This window comes from Rhamphochromis sp. 'chilingali' (genome assembly GCF_963969265.1).
Source record: "Rhamphochromis sp. 'chilingali' genome assembly, chromosome: 18".
Classification (NCBI taxonomy): Eukaryota; Metazoa; Chordata; class Actinopteri; order Cichliformes; family Cichlidae; genus Rhamphochromis; species Rhamphochromis sp. 'chilingali'.
The window spans coordinates 13,206,527-13,230,779 of NC_137945.1; the positions used below are offsets into that span (position 1 = coordinate 13,206,527).

A 24,253-nucleotide genomic window follows, 5' to 3' on the forward strand; every position below is an offset into this window, starting at 1 on the left:
GCCTAGACTGAACTAAATAATGCATTAAACTTCAATATTGCTGTCCTATTTCTATTTTAATCCCCAGCCAATTTAAATATAAAGCAATATTTAGAGCTGGCATAATCAGCATTACTAAGCTAGTTAGGTGAACGTTTTTTTTCTACATCATAAGAAAATTTATCTGCCATAAGGGGGACTTCCAGGGTGTTTTTTAATAGTATGGCACAGGGGGAGACCAAGAACAAAACAGGTGGTGACAGGAAATTACAGTATGTATACAAAAGAAAATTCCCATAAAAAAAACCACTGAGCATAATTTTCAGGCTCATGCTCAGCCTCCTGTCCTACTACAGATTTATTACAGGCAGGGTTTGCACATAATTGTGCGTCGGATAGCTGTTTTGTGAAATTGAAAACATTTCTCTAGTCAGAAAGGCACATTTTAAAAACATCAGTGCAATTTCCATTGAGGCAAGCAAGGCACTTGCCTAGTGAAATCTAAAAGTAGACAATTTTACCACTGTGAACATGTTCTCTCTCCTTTGTTCTCAAACATTGTTCTGTTATAGTGCTTATTGGGTGTTTTTCCTGTCACCTTGTGGCTGCTGTTGCCTGTGGTCTCTGGAAGCAGGATTGACTCTGCTTGACATCCAACAACAGAAATCTTATGTTAGTGTCTGAGTCCTGTTAAAAAAGGCTTGAGCTATTCAAGCTGAGAGGCTTGTTTGCACATATGCATTGTGGATAAACCTCTTGTATTTGATTGGAAACTGATGAGAGACCAGCATGCTAGCCAAGCTGCCACTAGCTGCTTGGCAAGCTGCCACTAGCTGCTTTCACTGTTCTGAGATCTGTTAGCATCTCTGCTTTGTGTGCAAACAGCATCATCATCTCAACAGATGAGTTTTCTCTTACTAACGACCTTGGTCAAAATGTGATGTAGAGAAGTTAGAGTGTGGCGCAAAATAAATTTTTATGAATTAATTGAGCACATTAGCAATGTCAGTTCCTGCCAATCATATTTCTAGTGGCTATTTTGGACGTCGTTTCATAGAAAAAGCATAACTATATTAGCTAAAACAATCACAGGTTCCCACACGTTACTATGTTCTGGCCTTAAATGACAGATTCTATCATAACACACAAACACAAAAGTCATGTCAAACAATTGTTTATTACTAATTATGGTACAAATCAATGTGACAGACTTGAAGCTTTTTTTTTTATTTTTGTTTTTTAGAAATACACAAAGTGCTGCTTAACTGACCAAACAGATATTGCTCTATAGATTACAGTTTTCAGTCTATATATAAAAACGAAAATAAAATAAATCAACCTCTGCAGGCTCTTCAGCTTTGGTTTCTAGTTCTTTGACTATGAACAAAATTTCAAGCCAGTTTGTCTGTGTTAGTAAAATTTCACAAACGTATTTAAGGGTGGTAAACAAATAATCCTAATTGAGCTAAGAGCAACATTACTGTAATCTCCTTTTCCCTCTATGTAGGTCTACAGAGCTGTGGAAACTGAGAGGTGAACGTATGGCACAAAAAAAAAGAAATAATACTACAACAATATAAAAGATGAGTCACATGTGGCTCAGGAGACCACTTCACAAAAATAAAACAATCATGTGTCACGTAATAAAAAGAAAACCCACAAGCGTCTCCTTCCCATTGAAGGTGAACATGGACACACACAGTGCAGAGTTGTCATCTTTTTCATCTTTTCTACTGACCTGCGGATGCTTGTATGGCATTTTTATGATTCTCACAAGAACAGTACTGAGGTAAACCTTGGATGAACTAATGTACAATTCTACTCTTCAGTCCTTTTCTTCTCAGATTTTAAAGATTGTCAACATCATGAATCTATTTCTCTGTACAATGTGCATAACTATAGAGCTTTGGTCCAGCATTGAAAAGTTGAGCAAAGGCATGACTCCTTTCTGTGTCGTCCTTTATTTTTTTTGTTTTGGTTACAGCTTTTATTGTTAAGCGTCACAACGGATCCACTGCTGCTTTCTAACATCTGTGCAGAGGTTTATTTCTTGGCCAAAGGTTTGCCTGAAGTTAAGTGTTTTTTCTTCTTCTGGAAGCAAAATAAAAATGCACAAAATCTGTAAGTGTGAATGCATCGAAAAGAAAAACAAAACAAATATCTGTGAAAAGAAGTACAGCAGGAGCTGCTGTGGATGTGCAGATGAAAATTTAGTGAAATTCTCCACAGTCTGCGATTGCCTTTTCTGCCTTTTCAAGACAACCTCAGTGATTTCTTTAAAAACACAGACATGTAAAGCTTTTTCAAGTGTTTTTCTACCATTTACAGTGGGTGTGTGTTTTCCAGGCAGCGCAGAAGAACCTGGCAGTTCACAAAAAGGAGTGAAAAACCGAGATAACCAATGTGACATGAAAGGACATATATCGAGCAGACACATGATTCTGAATAAATTGCATCAAATTTCACCTCACTTCAAATTAAGTTCACTCACTCTGACATGTGACACTTATTCTCAGCATTCACCTATTTTTTTTTTTCATATGAGGGTTTTTGCAGGAGCCAAATATTTGCAGTGACGGTTTAAGAGGGTTTTCTTTCTCTTTTCTTTTTTCCCCCCTGGATTATTGACGTTTCTGACAAAGTAAGAGCGCGCAGGAATGGAGTGTGAATTACTCAAAAAATCAGTGGACTGAAATTGAACTCTTCAAGTTAACCTCTTAAATTAAAAGGTGTAAGATAAAGGATGGTGTATTTTTTGATTTTATGAGCATGACATTGACTTAGTTGAAAGGAATGCAAAATACAGTGGAAAAAGAGCAATTTATCTTTGCAAAAGAACACACTGATGTTTAGTCAGTGGCAACAAAAAATGCTTCAACCACACGTTTGGCTCATTTCATGTAAAATAATTATGAAAATTCCGATTTTTAATGTTAATTTTGGCCTTCCTGGTGAAATTCATATACACTATCTTATCATGTGGTGCGATTTGAAGCATGCAGTAGCAAATCGGCTCAAAAAGAAAATACATTTTCATCACGGCAGACACTTTTTGGAGCTGTTTGACATGACAGTTTTGACTCTTTTTTTGTTGTTTCGTTCAACTTGACCCACAGAATAAAACACTTTAGAAAAAGGGGAGAGAAAGTCGTGGGAACAGATAAATAAAAAGGTAACATTTTCCCCCAGTCCTTGAGCTGAAGTTGTGTGTGTTCTTTGGCTATCAGGCTTTGGCAATAGAATGACACAGTAGCTCGAAACAAAGCTGCAGTAGACTTGACAGACACCGAAACCCCTCCTCCTCATCATCGTCATAGTTATCATGTGACAATCCATAGTTTCTTAAGTCCATCCTTTGAATCCATCTCATTAACTTATTAATAAATACCTGTAAAAGTTGTACAAAGTTACACCGTGACTGAAAATATTTGCAGATGAAACACAAGTCGGAGGCAAACAACATTATTATGCACTTGTTTAACAGCAACGGTTAAATTTTTTTTTATGTCCAAAAAGAGATTTTTTTTTTTTAATCAGCGTGATTTCAATTTGAAGACAGCATTTTTCTTTTTTCCCTTTTTTAAGTATTTACATACAAACAATGAAGAAAAAAGTAAGCGAGACAAAGATAAAATGTATACTCAACCTCACAGATATAGCTTAGATTCTGCCAGTACAAATGTAAAAATTTAGAGCACATTTACATTACAAAATTATTCAGATGCAACAGACTTTGGTAAATAGTGTTTCGATTTGGTATGATCTCTCTACTAAATCCCTCCTGGTGGGAACCAAAATTTGGGCGACAGTCTGGTCTGTAAGGCCAGAATCTAAAAACTCTTTGAAACAGCACACCGTATGTTTTTTACATAATTCTCAGATATTAATCTCTTTTTTCATGTTTTTGGTTTCGCCAAGGTAATTTACATAATTGTGGTAATCACACTGACAACACATAGTTTTTCGTTTGCAAACTCATGACTGTCCATCCGGGTGACTTGGGCAACATTTTGTCAGTTCTCATTTCGAGAGGAGTTCATCCACCTTTTGTTGTTTTTAATGGCTGCCACTTTTCCACTCCACTGTTTGGTCAGAGAGCTCGTTCATTTCGGGAGCTCCTCTAGAGAATCAGTGAGAGGGTCCATTGGTGCGGCAGCGCCGAGGTCGGGCTGTTTCAAACGCTTTATTGTGTTTTTCAAGGCTTGCCTCTTGTTGCAGAACCAGACACGCACCACCTCCCTGTCATAGTTCAGTTTCTCCGCTATTTCCGTCATTTCCTGTCCAGAGGGGTGCGTGTTCTTCTCAAAGTGGCTGTTGAGGATCTCGAGCGCCTGTGGGGTGAAAGAGGTCCTCCGCTTGCGTTTTTTCGAAGGTTCGCTGCCGATAAACTCAGTCAGGTTCTGCATGCCGGATCGGTGGCGGGCTTCAGCCTCGGCCATCCAGCGCTCCAGAACGGGCTTAATCTTCTGGGCGCTTTTAGGGGTGATGTCCAACTTCTCAAACCTGGCAGGATATAAAAGGCCAGGGTTCAGTTTGCCTGTAAGACTGTTACCTATAGTGTTCTCTTGGGCTTCCTGTGGTAGGAAAAAGTGGCTTCTCAGGATGGTGTGTCTGGGGAGAATTGAGAAAAAACAATCTTACTTAGGTGCCCTGCCAGAACAAGGGATAAGCTGCCTGCCTTTAAGTCTCCTCAACCAGAATGCCACAGGGACTGAGACTAACATCCAGGTGAACAAACTCTGCATCCTGCACCTGGACACACCTGAGCTGCAGCAGCTCGAGGCGATGCTTTGCCAGTGATGTGTTAATTTTCTGGACGAGGCTCTGGTTCTCTGTCCCAAACTGGCAATAGTGGAACAAGGAGATATTGCCAATGGCTAGCAATCGAAATATTTGCTCTTTTAAATATTTCTCATGAACCAAAATCACAAAAATCTTCTGCTCAGGTGAAATAAACCCCCACCCCATCTTCCCCCCAAAAATCCACTTATGCATGCAGTTAAATATGGCACCATCATTTATTTACAAAAAGAGCTTGAATTATTCATCAAAATGTACATTTAATACATTTTTAACCTTTCTTTCATCTTCTAACAACCTCTCATTTTATATTTAATAAGAATACATTTACAAGTCCTGCAACTTTACTCATAATTCAGCCATTTCTCTGCATTTCTCAAGTCACAGGAAGTAAGACGAGAGGAAGGCAGAGTTTTAAAAAGCAATGCTAGCTGGCAGCTCAGCAACTGTCGGGTGCAGTTTGGACATGATATGAAGTCTGAATTAGATGATGTTTACTAAGAATGGAAGAACAACTATTTAGGATTCAACATCATGTCATTTTGTTCAGGAGTTTGAATGGCAACAGCCCAAATATCAGTGTGTTCACTGCTTTTTTCCTTGTATGGAACTGAATAACAACAGTGCAGTTTGAGGTAAGTATTTGATAAGAAAGACATGACAGAGTTTGGAAAATCTGTTAATAAACTAACAGCACATTTGCCTTTTTGTTAAAGACACTAGTACTTTAACAAGTTTTTGAAAGAAATATCCATGACTGTGGACTTTGCGAGCCTTACGACAGTTTGTGTTCTGTAATCATTACAAAGGTGATTGTACGAAAATGTACATATTTCTAATAAAAGAAACCACAAACCGGGCGGCTAATATTTGCCGAAGATATTATTTGGACATAAAAACTTGATCAACAAAGCTGAAGTGACAATGTTTTGTGGCTATTTGTCACGTTGACAAAAAAACATGAGAAGAAACGGCAGACGCTGCAGTTTTAATAAGTTTCCAACAAGTGTCCAATTACAGTACACCGCTATGAGCAGTTCCTTGCACTAGTGATATTAGCATGGTAATTTCCATTTATTTCTTCAAAGTATGTCATAATTTTTTTAATAGCAGGTTATGGAAAGTGGCAGAAATTTAGATAGTGAGATCAGACATAACGACACATGATTCAGTTCTAATAACAGTTACTCTTAAAGGCCTTATTCCCAAACATTATGGGAACATGACAGACACAAGTGTTATTTTCAAATGTTTTTTAGTCTAAAAACCTACAAAGGTTAACTGTACCAAAAAAGTTGTAGTGCGGTTTTGTGGCTATTTCTCATTTTGACAAGAAAGAAAGTCACGGACACGACACTTTCACCATGTTTCCAAATGCATGTCCATTTAAAGTAGTCCAGTATCAGCAGTTTTTATTCAAGGAGAAAATCAGGATGTTTAATTACAATATTTTTATTTCTCTGTTCCAGGAAAATAAAAATCTTTATCACTTTTACCTCTTTCCATTAATCTTTGCACTGGTGATTTGAGCATTCTCTGGATTATCTCAGGATTTTTGCTTTTATTTGATAGCAGATTACAGAAAGCAGCAAAAATTTAGGTAGCAAGATGAAACATACCAAAATTTAGTCTCAAACCAGAGATGCTGTGGTTATGGTTTTAGTTAACCTTAAATTTAACTACATACCCAATAAATAAGGTCTACAGATGATTTGGTACTAACAACATCAACTCTTAAAAGCATCACTTCCAAACATTACTGGATAAATGGGGACAGAAAGTGTTGGTTTCAAATGTTTTTCAGTGAAATAACTCTAGAAAGAAAGCTACACTGAAGCACTGCTCTCTGTGGAGCAAACAATGCAAAAAGAGACGGTTTTTAATAGCGAGGGAAACAGAGGCCCAGATGCCCATGCATGCATGAACTTTCTCTGTTTCTACACCTCGTTGGTGCATTCCTCTTTGTCGACAGGCGGTATTATTTATAACCCCGTCCTCCTCCTAAACACAGGAAAAAGAGGAGGGCTCCATACTGAGGGGAATACATTAGTAAATATGAAGAGTCACCAGAGACAGGACATTTCATGGATCAACAGGAACCGCGGATACTAAAATGAGTTGAGAGCTGCTCAGCTGGGGTATGCACTCCCCTCCTCTAGTGCATCAGCACGAGGGAGCGAGCCTCTCTGGCTCTTCTTAAAAGTACCTAAGGAGCTCTGCTTAGACATGCTGCATGTTTGGACTGAGTTACAGTTTGCTGCAGGGTTTACATTCAATACCCACAGAGAGCTGAGTGGGACATACATACAATCAGGCTCGCCTCACTCTACTCTCATTTTACGTCAGGTTTATTACAAGTCCAGACTTTGTGTTCTTGTTTCCTTTTAAACTCTAAATGCAAAATTGTTGCAAAATGATGTATCTTGACAGTTACCATCATAATTATTCAAAGACTAACACTGCTCATGTTGCTCGGCTTGTTTAGATTGATTTCGATTGTGTCGTTGTTAAGGCTGCATTATGTTGATGTTAAAATGTTTGGCTACGTTTGTTGAACCATTACGGAAATCTGAATTTAGTTTATAGCTCTCATATGAGCCATATAAAACTATATATATGACTGGTGTTCTTCTTTCCTAAGCTTGTTATTTTTATTAACTGTTTGTTCATATCTGGATAAAAAATATGTTTAAACCATCAAATATTTTAAACCTGAGCTCAGCAGTTTGAAACAATTCAAAATATCCATCTTAAACCCTGTAATAAAAACAAAAGATAGCGATTTTATTTACTTTAAGTTTTCATTTAGCGTATTTTCCCAAAAGGGGCCACTCAGGCACATCCCTGGCTTGATGTTACCCTCATGTAAAGCCTGTGCCTGTTTAGATAAACTAATAAAGTGCCTGGAAACATTGTGAGCAATGAAAGCAGACAAGATGGAAGCATCTGTCAGTGTCTGTTCACTGTCTACGTCGGGAGCCGCAGCCCCAGAGCTACTGTGACGTCCCGTTTCCTCCTCAAACTTCATGTCTATGTTGATGTTAACTAAACTAAAGCATGTGAAGTTAGCCCCACTACTTAAAACATCAGGACATCATATCCAGTGTCATACAAACAACAAAAAAATTGTCTTAACGGAATGAATAACAGCCCACAGAGTGTTTATTTTTGAAGCTAATGGCTTTTAATGTGTGTTATAAATATTTGAATTATGTCTGGCTGTAAATATTTCATGTGTGATTTGACGACTTTAAACATTAGTGCGGGCCTCATAAGAACCCCCCGCTCCTGTAGTGTTTCACATTTTATCGGCTGTTTGATGTTGATGTGATGAAATTTTTAAAGGTGCGTGGCAGTGCCGTGTCACATAAACAGTACAGGTCATCAGCAAATGCACATGCACTTTGAAGGGACATTAAATTTAATACAGAAACAAGATTAGGGACTTTTATTGAAAGAGATGGATGCAAAACAAGAGAAGATTAGATTTGAGGAAAACAAAACCCAGTTAGCGTTAACTTCCATATCTAATCTGGACACTTAAAATACTTTTGTTTTCTATTTTACACCGTTTAGTTCTCTTTTAAAAGCAATATTTGGACACCATGTGGCCCAATTATTCTGTCTCGAAATGGAAACGTGGCTCATTTGGTATCTGCATGCAAAACATTAGTCAAGTGGAACAACAGGAGGAATGAAACACTGATTGTCTGATAGTCTCATGAATGTATAATGTCCCATTTATGACTAAACTGTCCTCGTGGAAGCAGTAAGACACGGCAGTCTTATTAATACATCATCGCCGTCAAGCTCCCTCATGTTCAGCCAGAGCGAACAGCACCGGGCCTTAGTAATTATTAAATGCTTTAAGTGCTCCGTGTAATACTTGTGTATGTATTTTGCATAAGTGACAGCCAGCTGTCATGTCAGGGGAAGGAGTTTAAGTAGAGACATGAGAGCTTCGTTTGTCAGCCAATTATATATTTTAATATGTTAACGATGCCTGTTAAAACACGGATGAGAGCACCCGACAGCTCATTGCAGCTGCGCTGCTTTCACTGATTAGAAATACAGGTAGACAATAGTAGTCGAGTTGTTTTTATTTTTTCCCACTGCGTTTGTCCTTACCTGCAGATGGCAGACTGGCTGTAAGCCGGCCCCTCGGCTGCGCTGAGCGCCTGGCCCACCTGAGTCTGTGTCAGGCCCAGGGACAGCCGGCGGATCTTGAATGCTTTGGCAAATTCACGAATCTCCTCCAGGTTGACCCCGTCCACCTCGCTGGGGGCGGTTTGCGGGTCTACAATACAACACACACATCTCATTTTATTAGCCCTCTGCTCACCTTATTTTTCAGAGTGAATGAGGCAAACATCCAACCATATGCGATCATGATGCCTCTAAACAACTTTAAAAAAAATAGTCCTGCTCTGGGTCAGAACTTATTATTTCTCTCTACACATATCTGAGAAATGTTTTGAAGAATAAACTCATCTGAGGTTTGAATACAGGCGTGTTGTGGCTTCGGCTTTGGCAAGTGTAAATCTTTAATCTCACATATAAAAGCATATGGACAAAAAACAGACGACACATGGCTTGTTAATTCAAAGGAAAGACAGATAGGTGCTGTGCTACTATAGCTCTCTGTATGAATACACATATATTTTGAAGCTGGCTTTCTCAGAAAAACATTAAAGAATGTATAAAGAAATTATTTCACCCATCTGACCCCCAAGTCAACACAGTTCAAGCCTACAAAGCAGTGGCGAGCCTCGCTCACAAACAATACCCTGCTTTTACACAAAGAGAGGCTGTTTGCGAAGCTCCACATTTGAAAACTTCACTGAAGAATTTCTCCGCTAATAAAAAGTGATTTCACGTTGTACATCAATGTCAGGTGCCCTGGCATCCTGCTTACTAAAGCAAAGTTTGTGCCTCTGAATTATTCATCCTGGTCATTATCAATGAATTATTAAAGGAATCCTCCAAGCGTATTTAAGCAAAAATCTATGGGCCTGCCATCTCGCTGTGCCTCATAAGTGACGTGTAGCGTATGCGCCGTGCTCCATACGTGTGAACACACAGAGGACTCGCAGCTTCCTATCATCTTCACAGTGATGAGCATCCTCCCATCATTCCCACTGGAGCCTATTTGCGTAGCAGTTTGAAAGACTAGCGGCAGCCGGATCCATATTTTTCTTTACCCAAACACGATTTAAGATTAAAGACCTTCTCATTTACCTCGCAATAATGAGAGGCCTCACAAAAACAGACAGATTAGTGGACAAAAGGCTCAGTTTTAAAAGCACTGAAACAAAGAAAAGGAGGCTGACTTTTCTTTACAACAGTAATACACTTTTTACTCTTAATAATTACGACAGGAAAAAAACAAGTGAAGCAATCAATGTATCTGCTTGAAAGGAAAATTAGGAAGAAAATGCTGCCTTCATAAATTACAGGCTAGACTTGTGCTATTATGTGCCAATGTTTGTCTTTCAGTTTAGCAGAAAAATACTTCTTTTATGCTTTTATTTTTACTTGAAGTGCTAATAACTGATGATGAAGTTTGTAGTGTAGAAATTTGGAAAACATGACTCAGAAAAGTGCAAACACCAGGCAAACCTGATGATCAGACATCCTATTTATCCGAACACGTGATTTGATCCCACGGGCCTCTGCAATCGCAAAAAGGTTTAAGCTATTTAAGCATCTTTGTTCTGGAAGCAGCTGTATGGATATGATGTAAAAACAATGTTATTGTTGTTGCTTACGATGATGAATCTACAGTATCTGCTTAATAGTACTCTGATTAACTGTTTCTTGTTCACAAAACCCAATAATGTCTACTTCAAATTAGGAAGGTGATCAATGATCATTACTCCTCCAAATAGCTGTCTGATCGCAATATATGCATCCACACCTGCATTAGCTTAAATGAATCCTAACACTCTTCCAGATTATATTAAGGAGAGCACTTTTTTCTGCTTCAATAGCTTAGCTGTCCTTCTCCACTCCAAATAAAAAAAATTAAAACAAACTCAATAAAAAATATTGCTGGCGTTAGTCCTTCTATTAACAGAAATCCTGAGGTTTTCAATCTGTTTCTGGCACTTTGTTTTTGGCCAGCGAATGCTTCTGTCGCTCTGATTCTGTCACGGGATTTTGCTTTGCCTATGAATGCTGTAAGTGATATTGAGAGGACGTGATATGGCTCGCACTCAGCATAAAACATTAATTTCATTTACCATACAAGTGGCCCGCTATGATTTTTGTTCTCATAAGATATTTTCTGAGCTGCAAGTAAACATAAACTAAACACAAAGTCCACAACAAGTTGATCAATGGCGACTTTTTTTTAAATTAGATTCAGTGGCATTGTAGCTGCCTTTGAAATGAGTTTACATGGAGCTTAAGAGAATCGACTCTGACAAATGAAATTTATCTGAATAAAACAGAGTTTTTAAAGGCAATAGCTGCACGCTGACAGGCTGTGGACCAGTGATTTATAAGGCCCTGCCAAAGCCCACGCGCTGGCAGAATGAAACTTATGCTCATTTTACATAACAGACGCCAGTTTAGATTGTCTAATAAACCAAAGAAATGACAGTAAAGGAAAAAATAAAACAATCCTAGCAGGCAGGGATCAGTCAAAAGCTGTCTACACTGAGAGTAATGAAGATGTGAAGTAGCGATGCTAAAGGTTTGTTTATTAGAATTAGAAAAAAAGGAGAAACATGTAGTTAATGCAGCAACGCAGATTTTGTTTTTATTTTCTCTGGTTTTAATATATTTGTTTCTGAGATTTCTGTCATTGATGTTGCAGTATTGGGCAAAAAATTTAAATTAACATCTCTTTCAGTGATTCTATTTATTTGAAAGGGACTATTTGTTAAATAGTTTTCTATTATATATATTTATTCTGTTCATATTAGATTGCAACAGTTTACAAGTTTGAGTTTGTGTCAGCTTATGTTAACTCCTGATCGTTAAATCTTTTTATTATTGGTTATTCATATATAAATCCAGCTGCTTTAAATTCCAACTAGAACACCAAATGTTTTAATCCGCAGCTTTAAATTTGGTCCTCAATTTTGGTTTCTGTGTTGGATTTCCTTGTTTTGGTTTGGTTTTGATTGTTTAAAAATGCTGCTTTAGATCAGTTTTCAGTAGTTGTGTGTTATTGCGACTGGTACACGCCCACTTTATGGTTTTGTTTGCCCTGTGTTTTTAGCCTATTGTTAGGTAGTTGTTTTTGATTTTACTGTAACAAAATGAAAACTCTACAATGTTTATAGGTATTATATGTGCATAAATGCTAAAAATGAGTCATGTTAGCCTGTTGTTAGGTAGTTCATAGGCTGTGTTGCTAGGCAATGTACTGCCATAGTATTGATGTATAGTATAGATGAGAACCTTCAGATGTACCTGTTTACCACATCAGGTTGCTTAGTTTGCAGACAGAGATTTTGTGTATTACAGTACGTTATGGTTGGTATTTCTTAAACTGCAAGTTCAGAGCATAGTCAAACTCTTATGGTTAACTTTTTTATATATAGTTCAATAATGGCACTATTCCCTGTTTTTAATCATATTTATGCATATTTAAGGTTGTTTTTTAGTTCTTGCCTTCGCTTAGATGCTGACTTCATTTTCTGTTTTTCTTTATTTCATTTTATCATTGTGACGTGCTTATCTTCTCTCAGTTTCACTAAATTCTGTCGACATCTAAATATATTATTTCTACTTTTATTTCCTTATAAATGGACTTATATTGAGCAAAAAAGTTAAATAAACATATAATAAATAAAGATTGTAGGTATAGAACGATGCAATAATGTAATGCAACCACACAAAGCATTTGATATAGACCTTTGTAGAGACCTTTGTCACAAAGTGCTGAGATGTGAACTAACACACGGAATGTTGTTACTTTTATTCTTTAAGAAAATAAGAGCATGCCTCAACTTGAAATAAAAACATCTCTGACAATTGGAGAAATCCGCAGTGTTATGTGGAATGAAACACCGGGGATAATGACAACACATTGCTCTTTCAGCGATCGACAACCTCCCACCTCGGCTGTATTGAATGACAGAAAAATATTTCCATGGCTACGTTCCGCTAGTTGTGTAATTCCTCTCGTTATAAATCACATTATAAAATGCTGTGAGCTGAGCTGTGTTGGACACTTACTGCTGACCAGCTGCCCCACGCTGAGAGCCGAGGAAGAGGAGGAGGTGGAGGAGGAAGAAGAGGCCTGGTGGAGAGGACTCTGTCTGTGGGGCATGTGGAGCAGGTTGGGCTGAGATGATGCGGGGCCTGTCTGACCCTGCTGAGCCTGAGGCAGCTGGACACAAACACACAGAGAGAGAGAGAGCTGACACGATATACTGACAGCATGTTTTACTCTGTGCACATCGTCACAATAATCAGAATTTACAGTAATCATGTCATTATGGTGATTGGGCCACAATATCAAATCTAATCAATTAATCAGCAGCTATTAAATTAGCCACTTAGAAGGTGAATATAATTAGATTTACCTTGTACCTGATGATTACTGCCTGCAGTATTTGCACTGACAGAGCAGACTATAGTGCCAATAGTCTGCTCAATAGACTAGAGCAGTAGTTTACCACTGTATTTGGCAGTGAGGGTCTAAAAGGAAGCTTGTTCAGCTCAGGCACTCCACTGTCTCTGTGAGCTTTATAATCGCCTATCTGCAGAAAAACAATTAAGAATCTTCTTCTGCTCTGTATCTTGATACTAATAACGGCAGCCTGAATCCTAAATAAAAACATGTGGACACAGCAGTCCCCATATCAAACATAATTCATGATCTGCAGGCTACGTGCTCTGATGGAAAAAAAAAAGAAACAGTGTATTTTCATGTTTTATGCACATTTGAATTGCTTTTACAAGATCAAGATGGTGTGTCTCCACTCTTAAAAGCTGTCTCCGCCATAAACTGGGCAGGCTTCTTCTTCTCCTTCTGTGCTATTAATTATTTTCTCTGTGGCATGTGTTTGTTTGGATGGTGGGGGGTGTCAACAGCAATGCACACACTGTCAGGACTGTTGACAGGCTCAGAGAATTATCTAGCTTCACTGGAAATATTCGAGACTGCAGGCTGTGACAACCGTAAATTATGCCCGCGGAACAATGTGTACATGCGGGGCTTTGAAGTGGAGACAAAAGCATAAACATTATTACAAATGCATTAATTCATTCAAGAGTATGATCTGCCGTTCTCGGGGGGGGGGGAGGGACCCACAATTAGGTGTCCGCCCGCTAAGAGTTCATCCATCCTGGACTGTAGAGGCCTTCAATGTGAACTTTTACCCTATAATTCAGCCCTGACATCATCATTATCAAGTCAATAACTTTTCACTGTCGGCGTGAATGCATCTGGTGCTGCACGCGTTCACCGAAAATGGGAGGAGGTGTTTGCTCGAGTGTTCCTACTTACAGTGTGAACTCAAACAAAAAGGAAAAAACAGAGCTGGGGTTTTTTGTGTGTCTCTCTTTAAATAAAACAAAATGTTTCATGTTCAGGTCAGAAAGGACAAATCGTAAGAATGGAGAGTGTGACTGAGGCAGGAGGAGGAGGGTGAGTGAAACGGAAAGCAGGTGGAAAACAGAGCGAGGAGTGTTTCAGTTTTAAGTGGGGTGATGAAAAGTGGTGTGTTTTTTTTTTCTTATGTTGGGCTCTGCAGGGGTTTAGCAGTCTCGCTGAGACTGAAGCTGAAAGGTTGGTTGACAAGCACACACACACACACACACACACACACACACACACACACACATGCATGCATTGTGAAAATTGTACCAGGAGCTACAATTTTCCAAGTGGAGTGATGCAAATGAGCATTATGAGTGTTGAAGCGGGAAAAATATGAGGTGTTTATCATAAAACAGAGCTGCCTTGGCTTTTGCTTTCATGAATAAACAGGCTAACTCTAGTTTGACTCCACTAGGTGTTGCTCATTCGACAGTTTTTAAAACACAGCTCGTGATCACTTGAGGAGTACGAGTTTAAGAATGTAATAAGCTGCTCTGCAAGCCTTCCTCCTTTTTATACGTGTGTGTGAGAGTGTGTTTGTACATGAGCATATATGTTACCTGCTGTCCAGGCTTGATTGGTGACAGCGTGATTCCCTGGGTGTTGATGACAGGCAGGATCTGATTGCCGATCACTGTGGCGATGATCTGGCCTTGAGCGTTGGTCAGAAGCTGAGGTGTAATTGGCTGTACCTGCAGTGCTGGGTTGCCACCCCCTGATTGGCTGGAGGGCCCTGCAGAGTTGGGCATCAGTGGGATTGTTCCAATTATCTACAAAGGGGGTAAGAGAGGAGACAAAATCAGCTGGGTGGTTTTAAAAAGTAGAAAGAGCGGAGAGGCTAAATGCTACTGGAGGTATCAGTTGTAATGATATCTACTGCTGTGAGTCTTTAGGCTTTTTTTTATGTGTTTCTGATTGGAAATGAAGTTTAAACTGGTCATATCTCATGTTCTGTGGTTAATGAGAGCGCTCTGCTTTTGAGCTGGTCTGTTTGTGATTCGGGGAGGAAAAAACATGCAGAAGTGTCCACTGATCATCTGTCACTGAGGTGGTTTTACAGCCTAGAGCAAGTGAAGCCAAAGCAGACTGCTGGGAGCGCACTGCAAAGGTCAGCGCTGAATACCTGTGTGTGTGATGGTGCACACCACTGAGTGTATTATCCATCACCAGGCCAAGACTGGGATGATTGTGTGTGTGTGTGTGTGTGTGTGTGTGTGTGTGTGTGTGTGTGTGTGTGTGTGTGTGTGTGTGTGTGTGTGTGTGCTTAAGTGTCTTTGTCTGTCTCTGGTGAGAAGCAGTGAGGCTGCTGAGAGACAGAGACCCCCATTTCACCCACTCACACACACACCAGGCCAGGGAGGAAGAAGTGGAGAGAACAGAAAAGAAACAATAAGAGGAGAGAAGAGGAGCAGCAGAGAGTGAGACAGGACCCCGTGTCTCTAATTCAACTCTCAGGGTCCCAGGGGTACTTCACCCCTCCTCCTCCCTCCCTCCATCCCCTGCTCTCCTCTCCTCTGTGGCTGTAATCAGGAAGGGCAGATCAAAGGGGGCAGCAGAGTGTCACTGCAACATTTTAGCTCTCAGAGCTGCCAGAGTGTGGCCAAGAGTGGCGCTTTAGGGGGGACTTAGCGCCTCTTCACCATGATGAAGGTTAATGTCATCTGGGGACTGGTTCTGGGCAGCTCCTGAGCAGCAGTCGCCCTGGCCCCCCCGCTGGCCGCCCTCCTCCACCAAGCCTCATTACACCAGAGAGCAGCTCAACACGGATGAGACGCCCATCATTCTAAATTCTGTTATTTGGCAACCGGGCAAAGAGCTACTTTTGCTAAGATTGCACTGTCTTGGACGCTTTCTTTTTATGTTTATATTTCAGTCCGAGCTTCTGCACCTCAGCCCAGAGCAAAGCAGAGGCACAGGCTTCTCTGGTCCCTAGCTCCTGTTTCCACCACCGCTAATGTGTTTTAGCGCACGGTCCGCCTCCCCCTTCCCCCTACCCCCGTCTCTTTGACATAATAGGGAGGGATCAGCGAGAGAAAGGTGGGCCGACAATCTGTAATTCATCCCTGCCACGGCTCATTTGCTTACGTTGCTTCGCATTAGGGGAGAGATAATTTATCTCTCTCTCTGCGCTGGCTTTACAAATTCTCTGCAATGCTCTTCTGCCACTTAGCATATTTTATTGCCCTGCCTGACGCTTGTGTCTCCTGAGTCCCACTGATCCCGCTTTGCATGCCACGGTGGCAGGGAACTTGTTCCGCTCAATTATTCATCGTCATTGGACTAAGTGGTTGTTCTATAAGCATAATAAAAGAGCAGGCGACTGACAGCTTAGCTCTCATCCCCGTCCCGCTATGCCATCCTTCACCATCTGCATATCTCAGGCAGATGTTTCGTGGCGCTGTCACAACTCTTCACTCAGGCTGGAAGGGCAGGGCAGGGATGTGACAGTGTAGTGAAGTACCTCGGTGTTAACTTATGGTCAGGAGGGAGGGCTTTGTTGTATAAGCTTATGGGAAGTCCTGAATCAATTAATCCTATTTATTTTTCATTTCTGAGCACTGAGCCTCAATGATTTTTTTATGACCACAATTAATCTTTTAGCAGTGAGTGTTGAGCAGAACGCTTTGGTCAAAGGCCATCATTTAACCGTAATGCAAGAGACACTTTGTTGTAGTAGAGGAAAAGGAACCTCTCTTTTTCCTTATTTACCTTAAAAAACAAGAGTCCCAAACAATTAGGTCAGTTTATGTGTGAGTGATCTCTGTCAGTCAAAGCAACTTTTTTCCTTCTAATCATTATCACTCCTCAGGAAACACCTGGAAAATATGCACCTTTTCTGTCTTTCTCCTCAGACACAGTTGTTTTCGTTTCTTCAGTTCTCCTGCGTTTTTGCCTTAGGCTTGGTTATTGGAACAACTTTTTCCATATATAACAAAATGTGGGGATGGCATCGTGCAGACTGCAGGTAGCAAGCATAAGTTAATTGGTTGTGAACAAAACTGAGTGGTGCACGTTTTACAAATTGAAAGCTACATTTTTCCAAAACACACGAGTTAGTGAATGAGTGAATGACGTTATCTCTGGCAGTGAGCATAGAAGCCCCACCCACCAGCACTTCAGATCTTCTGTTTGTAAGGGACAGCCAATCAGAAGAAAGGCGGCTTAAAGAGCAGGGGGAGGGAGCTGAACTATGATTCAACCAAAGGTACTCTAGTAGTGAAGCTAGAAAATGTTTTTATGTGACAAACTAATTTATCTAGTTAACAGCACAGTTAAAGTCCTGTTTTTGAGTCTTTTTTAGCAATTGCTAAAGCTATTATGATAATATATTTATATATGAAGCTACTCTGCTCATGTTTTCTGACTGTGTACTTCCAAACCTGCAGTCCCCTGAAGCAACCAGAAGTGAATTCTCTTACTCTACAGCTAGCCTGAATTTCATGGATAAATAAAATCATTTCCTATTTGAAAATGTCCAGCTGTCGGTTTCTTTCATCACACAACCATTTCATAAATACGCAGCCAAAGGAGCTTGCAAAGAAAAGCGTCTGGACTTCTTTAAGTTGCTTGAAGACGTTTCACCTCTCATCCGAGAAGCTTCTTCAGTTCTAAGGTCAAATGGTGGAGAGTCCCAGATATAAACCTAGTGGGAGTGACCCCCCACAGAGGGACAAAAGGACCCCCTGATGATCCTCTAATCGCCTGTGGGGGGTCTCTCCCACTAGGTTTATATCTGGGACTCTCCACCATTTGACCTTAGAACTGAAGAAGCTTCTCGGATGAGAGGTGAAACGTCTTCAAGCAACTTAAAGAAGTCCAGACGCTTTTCTTTGCAAGCTCCTTTGACTATGATGACCTGGATGACTGAGAACCTTCACAGACATAAATACGCAGCCTTCAGGTACTCCTCCCATTCACTGCTAACTCCCTCTCCTCGCATGCCTTTCCGTTTTCTCGCCTTTATTTGGCTTCCCATGTTTGCTTCCCTTTCCAGTTCGTGGAATGACATGTGAGAAACGTGCCTCTATCCACCCAGCAGAACTCATTAAGATTATGCTGCTCTTGTTTCCGCAGAAATGCCATCTCATCTCTCCGGCCAGGGCAATCTGTGTCTTTAGCCATGGTGGCCAGGCAATATCTCTGCCCATTTTCTCTCCACCACTGTTCATGCAGTGAATTGAAACTCGGGAAGGAAAATGTTTGGGAAGTTTGGACTTGTGTCAACATACAAGTCTAAAGAAAGCTAGCGCTTACAGCAAATTAAAGCTTCAAACAGCAGACTAATAATGGTGCACCACAGAAGATATTTCCTGTTTCCTATCTGCCTCTATTCTATCACTATTTCCTGTATTCATATACAATTAACTCTATATGGTATTGTGGCTCAGCTTCACCTGTTTTAACTAACTTTGCAGGTTAACAGCAAGTGCAACTCTTACCTGTTGCGTCAGCACATGTCGTGAAAGGTAGAAGATGCTGGGAGAGATGTGATGTTCATGCACAAAGCCAAGGAATCTGTCCTAACCATACCAGGATCGTTTCAGGGATTTAAGTCAGGAAACAGCCCTTAACCCTCTGATGCATGAATTATGAAAGCCTTGGTCAAGATTTTTTTCTTAAGTGCTTTTATTCTTCTCAGGACATGAAAAAAAATGTTTAACTCTTTTTTTTTTCAAAAATATGTTTTTTTATAAAGTTATAAACTTGTCCACTCCAGTGGACTACATGCGCCTGAGCACTTAGCATGAAATACTGTGAATTTACTGTAAAAATTAATTACCTTGTGTTCTATTGTAAATATACAAACACTTGTTTGCTTGTATCCTTTGAAAAACATCTCAGCAATTTTTTTGGAACTTTCAACTCATAAGGCCCCAATGTTTAGACGTAAATAACAAAACCAATCAACAGTCCTAGCTGTGAATCCTACACCTGAATATGGCAAACTATCTCCAACAAGAGAAACATTTTTGAGTCTACACAGTTCTATAACGATGCAGGACAGTATTACCAAGCCCTTAGTAGCATGCTGGAAGAAAACACAAACTGACATCTTAGTCTCTGCATCTCCAAACAGTTCTATGTTCATCACACCTAGGCTGTGCGAAAGTTTGCAACGCATCCAGGGCACAATGGCACACAGCATTGCATGCAGATGTATTTGGTCTTCCGTGTGCACACAACATCATGGCACCTGTTTGCATTTTTCACCTCGGTCAGTTGGGGCCAGTGATATCCTGTGGCAAACCTGACCTCACAGGCTACTTTGGTGACTGCTCTCCACTTCACGGGTTGTGGGGTCCCACTGGGTCTTCCTCTTTTGCATTGCTGGAGGGAGAATCTCTTCTCTTGTTACTGACAGTTCTTTCCCATACAAGTTGGTGTTGTATGTTATATTATCAATTAGATCTGCTGGAAACAGATGTCTGAAGAAATCTATGGGATCCTTCCCCTCCACATTCAATTTCCACTCTCCTAGAAAAGGAGGCAAGTCTCCAACCAAGTCATTGTCTTGGACTTTCCAAATATTTTTGCGGGCTTGAGTATGGTCAGGTGCCATGTACCCATCTCCCACAGCTCCCTGATCATACTGACCTTCCTCTTCATCCTGCCCCTCATCGTTCTCACTTTCTGCATCCTGACTGTCTGTGTCTTCATCATCCGTAGTTCCTATGTCTCTGTTCTGCTCTGGCAGCCACTCTCATCATCACTGGACTTATCACTGAACTCCTCATCACTGCACTCATCAATGAAATCATCATCACTGGAGCTGGATGGAATTTCCTGGACTATTCTGTACGCTGCCTTATTCTTTGCTGCATTTGAAGTCTACAAAATATGATAAAATAATTATTATAGTAACTCAAACTACAGCTGATCTGCACAGAAATATATATTTTAAATGAGTAGCTTATAAATGTAACAATTATATGCTTAATTATAACCAAAACAGTCCCAAAAAACAGTGAGACAATTTATGACTTATGTTAAAAAAATATAGTGGGTAATGCATGATGTCCACTACAGTGGACACATGGTTAATTGTAGTTTTCTACATATTAGACATAACAATTTCTTATTCCAAACAGATAATATCCTTCCCTAGATGTTACTGCATATCATCATATTTTTTTTACCTGTTGGGCTCTTTTAGCATAGAAGGATTGACAGGATATGCCAGCAGTGGTCGGCAGGGGTGACAGTTTGTCTGCCATCTTTGATTCAGAGGAAATTTACTTGCAGTTGCACTAACTGAACACTGAATTGACCTCAATGGAGCATGGCAGCAGAGAGCACTCTAGAGGCTAATATGCAGTTCCACCATAGAAACCAATGCATTAAAGAGATATGTACGTTTTAGTAGCTGTCCACTCCAGTGACCACTATGCATCAGAGGGTTAATGTCCCCAGTGCTCAATGCAGTTTTAACTGCATTTTAAAACAGTGAGAAAAGAATTTGCACCGAAGAGAAGAGGTTCAAAAACGGCCAGAGATTTATTTAAAAAGAAAAAAAAAGATCTCAGGAGTGACAGTGACTTAATAATTGTGCCTTTTATCCGCAACTGTTAATCACTGTTGCAGAGGCAGTGAGGATAAAAGAGCCTCATTGATTTCCCTTGGAGAATAAAAAAAAGCTTGGGCCAATATAATTAAGATTTAAAAACATACTGAACTCCAAACATCCACCAGGTCTGACACTTCTCAAGGTTCTCAGAACGCTTGCTTATGAAAAGGTCTTTTGGGAGAGTTGGCAGAGGAAGCGGCACAGAGGCACAATTTAAATTCAAGGAAAGGTAACTTTTTACTCATGTATTACAGACATGACACATAACTTGTCCCTAAATTCAGTTTAAGACACATCTTAAAGATAATAGCTGCTCTCTAGTAAAGACAAAATAAAGCCGCTGTGTGTGTTTGTTAGACCTCCAGCCTTGTTTGAGGTACGCATTAGCCTGTATAATATTTTCTGTGGTTGGGGGGAGGAGGGGCAGGACCTTCTGATAGGGCAGTGCATGTTTCAGAGCCCTCCGTCTGAATAATGCTGAGGAATAATGAGGTGGGGAGCAAAGGATGTAGCCTAAGGCTTTGACCGTCTCTGTGACCTGATTATGTCAGGGAGTGTCAGCCACCAAGACACTACAAAAGCACAGAGCATCCCGTCAAGTCCATATCCACAGTGATCTGTTCCCAGTGCTCCAGGCACCTTGTGAGCCAGGGAAGTCCATACTGTCTCATTAGCAACGTTTAGCATCAAGAGTTCGGACACACTTTACTATACGCAGTGAAGCGCAGTCGAACTGGTGGCTCTGAAATGCTCCTGCAGTCGGTTAATTTTAAAATCCAGCATGTTTTTGTGCTAAGAAATGCTTCAACATCAGCATACAGTGCAAGTGTGAAACAGCGATGAAACAGGGGTTAAAGTAAATAACACGATGTGGCACGAAAGGGCACGCGGTCCATACAATCTTCCTTTAATATGTGCTGTGTGCACCTGAGATAAGATGATTCATTAGATAAGGCCCTGCAATGACAAGCATCATCGTTCAAGCCTCTGGCTACTGATGGAACAATTCTGCAGCCACCCTGTGAATATGACAAGGTCAGCGTTTTGCTGCGCGTGAGGATAAAAGAAGGAAGGGCTTTGTTTATTCCCAAAATGCTTAACATGATGTGGGGCGGCTACTGGATTGTAGACAAACAACTTTAAGACTAGCTACTAGAAGTCTGCGTGGAAAGATCAGACGGTTTATTCTGAGCTGCACTTTTTTATACGTGATAGATGAACTCCCAGCATCTTCTAGAGCTCTCTGGAGTTTTTATTCAGCCCTATATTTAAGCTCGTTGCACTCACCTGTCCTTGTGCGTTGGTGACCAGCTGCCCGGTGGCCCCTTGCAGGTTTGACAGGGCGTTGCCAAACACCTGTGAGCCGGCGATGGATCCCATGGCTGCTGCTGCCGCTACCGCCGCCTGGCTGGCCAGAGGATTCATCTGGAGAGGGCGAAGACATTGTTTGATGGCACCAGTGCAGATGTTTACAGCACAATACAGATTCGTACAGATGCAGGTTTACAGGCGTCACACTTTTGTTTATCGTTTGTGGGGCCAGAATAGGCCAACTGCAGTGAGGGCTGCACAGTCCATCATATAGTTCCCAGAGGTCTGTGCTCCTGGACCCAGTGGGAGGCTCGAGGGTAGGGAGGAGCAGCGAAAACAGGAGGGCGGCTGTGAATAAGTGGCCATTTTACCACTCTAAGTGCTTTCTCTGGCCCCCGGGGCTCCCCACGGGCCGAGCCGAGTCTTTCCACCCGCAGCAATGACCCAACAGCTTCCCGCTCTCACAATAGAGCCAGGCGGCGTGGCCATGCATCACTGTATCGTAAAACCGCTTCAATATGCTTCGACTCAGAAATCCTCTGACTCACTGTTACAGCTGAAGCAAAGGAGGGTTAAAATGACTGCCTTTGCCCTCGCTGTAATGGACTCATCTGGTCTGGCCTGTGGTTGTGAAAAGAGGCTCGGTGCATCAGGGAGAGGTTGTAGAGCTCTGCCACATTGCTGAGATTACCCATATAAATCAAGCTAACCACTTATTAGGGGGCTGAAAATGCACTGCTGATTTGGTTGTAGTGCAGCAGAGCAAAGTCTTATTAGGTTGAGTAAGTAGATCAAAGACCAAGAAGAGATAGGAGACCTCCCAATTACTCAACAGAATAGAGAAATAATAGAAACACTGCTTAAGAAGCAGGCTGCCCGCTCCCCGCTGCTAATGCTGGTCGGGTACATGCTTAAATTAAAAGCAGGGTTTATTTACAAGATTTAAAATACAGCATGCTGCGACAAAAAGTCTCCCCAGAAACATCAACTTTTCCACACTTTCTCTGCAGCGAATTCAGCTCTGTTCATCTGAGATCACCCAGTCGCCATTCATCTTTTACCGTACCCCACCACCATATATATATTATTACACTTTTCGAAATCAAATGATGAAAAAATGCCACCGAGCGATCGATACTTTTTCATTGACAGTAAAGGTTAAGCACATTAAGAATGACACTGCATTTGTCTTATGAAATCATATTTCATGTTGGTGGCCTCAAATTGGCCGTGATTGATATTGCCTCCTCTCGTCTGAAAGTCATCCAGTTTTTCCTCGATAATCGCAAGATTGTCTTTTATGTGTCCAGCAGTTGTCCTTTGGATATCTGAACATCTCAAAACGCTGAAAAACTGCGCGCCTACTTTTAGCTGTATATATGTAGCATAAGAGAATTCAAGCTGAAATAAAGACTAACCTAAGCAGCACAGCTACAGCACATCGACTACAGGCAGGATTATCTGAGTTTACAGTGCTGCTACATTAAAGAGCATCAATGTACAGAAGCAACAATGGGAGATGCATGTACGTATCATATGGCAGCCAGTATTTCTTACACAATGTGTCATTTTTAGTATGTTTGAATCTCCATTATGTCCCCATTAGAAGATAAAAAACAAGAGTAAGACTTTACTCTTATATTTTCTCTAAAAGATGCATTTGCTTTTACTAAACTGCCCTTTGACCCACATCCTTGCTAAACACTGATAAATTATAATTCAAATTTCATGTGCACATTAATAATCTCAAGGGGCTGGAAGCATTTGGCACTGTAAGCAATTAATTAGGTTTTATACGTGACTACTTATCAGTGACATATTTAAAGGATTTTTCATGCAAAAATGTTTAATTTTTTGCAGCGGTTTTAAATAAAACCAACATTATTGTTATTTAACCAGCTTTGTTAATTGGGTTTCATTTTGTCAGACAGTCATAAATAACAGGGAAACACAGTTTTCTTTCAAGTAACACAGACTCACTGCCTTTACTGCATACACACCGATTGTGCTTAGGTACAAAGTAGCCCCCCAGAGGCTCC

At 40.6% G+C, this 24,253-nt stretch overlaps 1 protein-coding gene across 4 annotated transcripts in view; it reads right to left on the bottom strand.

Annotated features, from left to right (window-relative positions):
* Positions 1–1,176: 1,176 nt before the first annotated feature.
* The window catches only part of pou6f2 (POU class 6 homeobox 2), a 92,110-nt gene continuing 69,033 nt past the window's right edge, over positions 1,177–24,253 (bottom strand). For 3 of the 4 annotated variants that reach the window (XM_080865572.1, XM_080865573.1, XM_080865571.1), the window contains exons 6-10: positions 22,191–22,328; positions 14,899–15,108; positions 12,970–13,123; positions 8,908–9,076; positions 1,177–4,590 (exon numbers count right to left, since the gene is read on the bottom strand). In XM_080865572.1, the coding sequence (XP_080721698.1) occupies positions 4,083–4,590; positions 8,908–9,076; positions 12,970–13,123; positions 14,899–15,108; positions 22,191–22,328 (1,179 nt within the window). In that variant the 3' untranslated portion in view covers positions 1,177–4,082. The remainder of the gene's footprint in view (positions 4,591–8,907; positions 9,077–12,969; positions 13,124–14,898; positions 15,109–22,190; positions 22,329–24,253) is intronic. The other variant, XM_080865574.1, reaches the window with a different exon arrangement.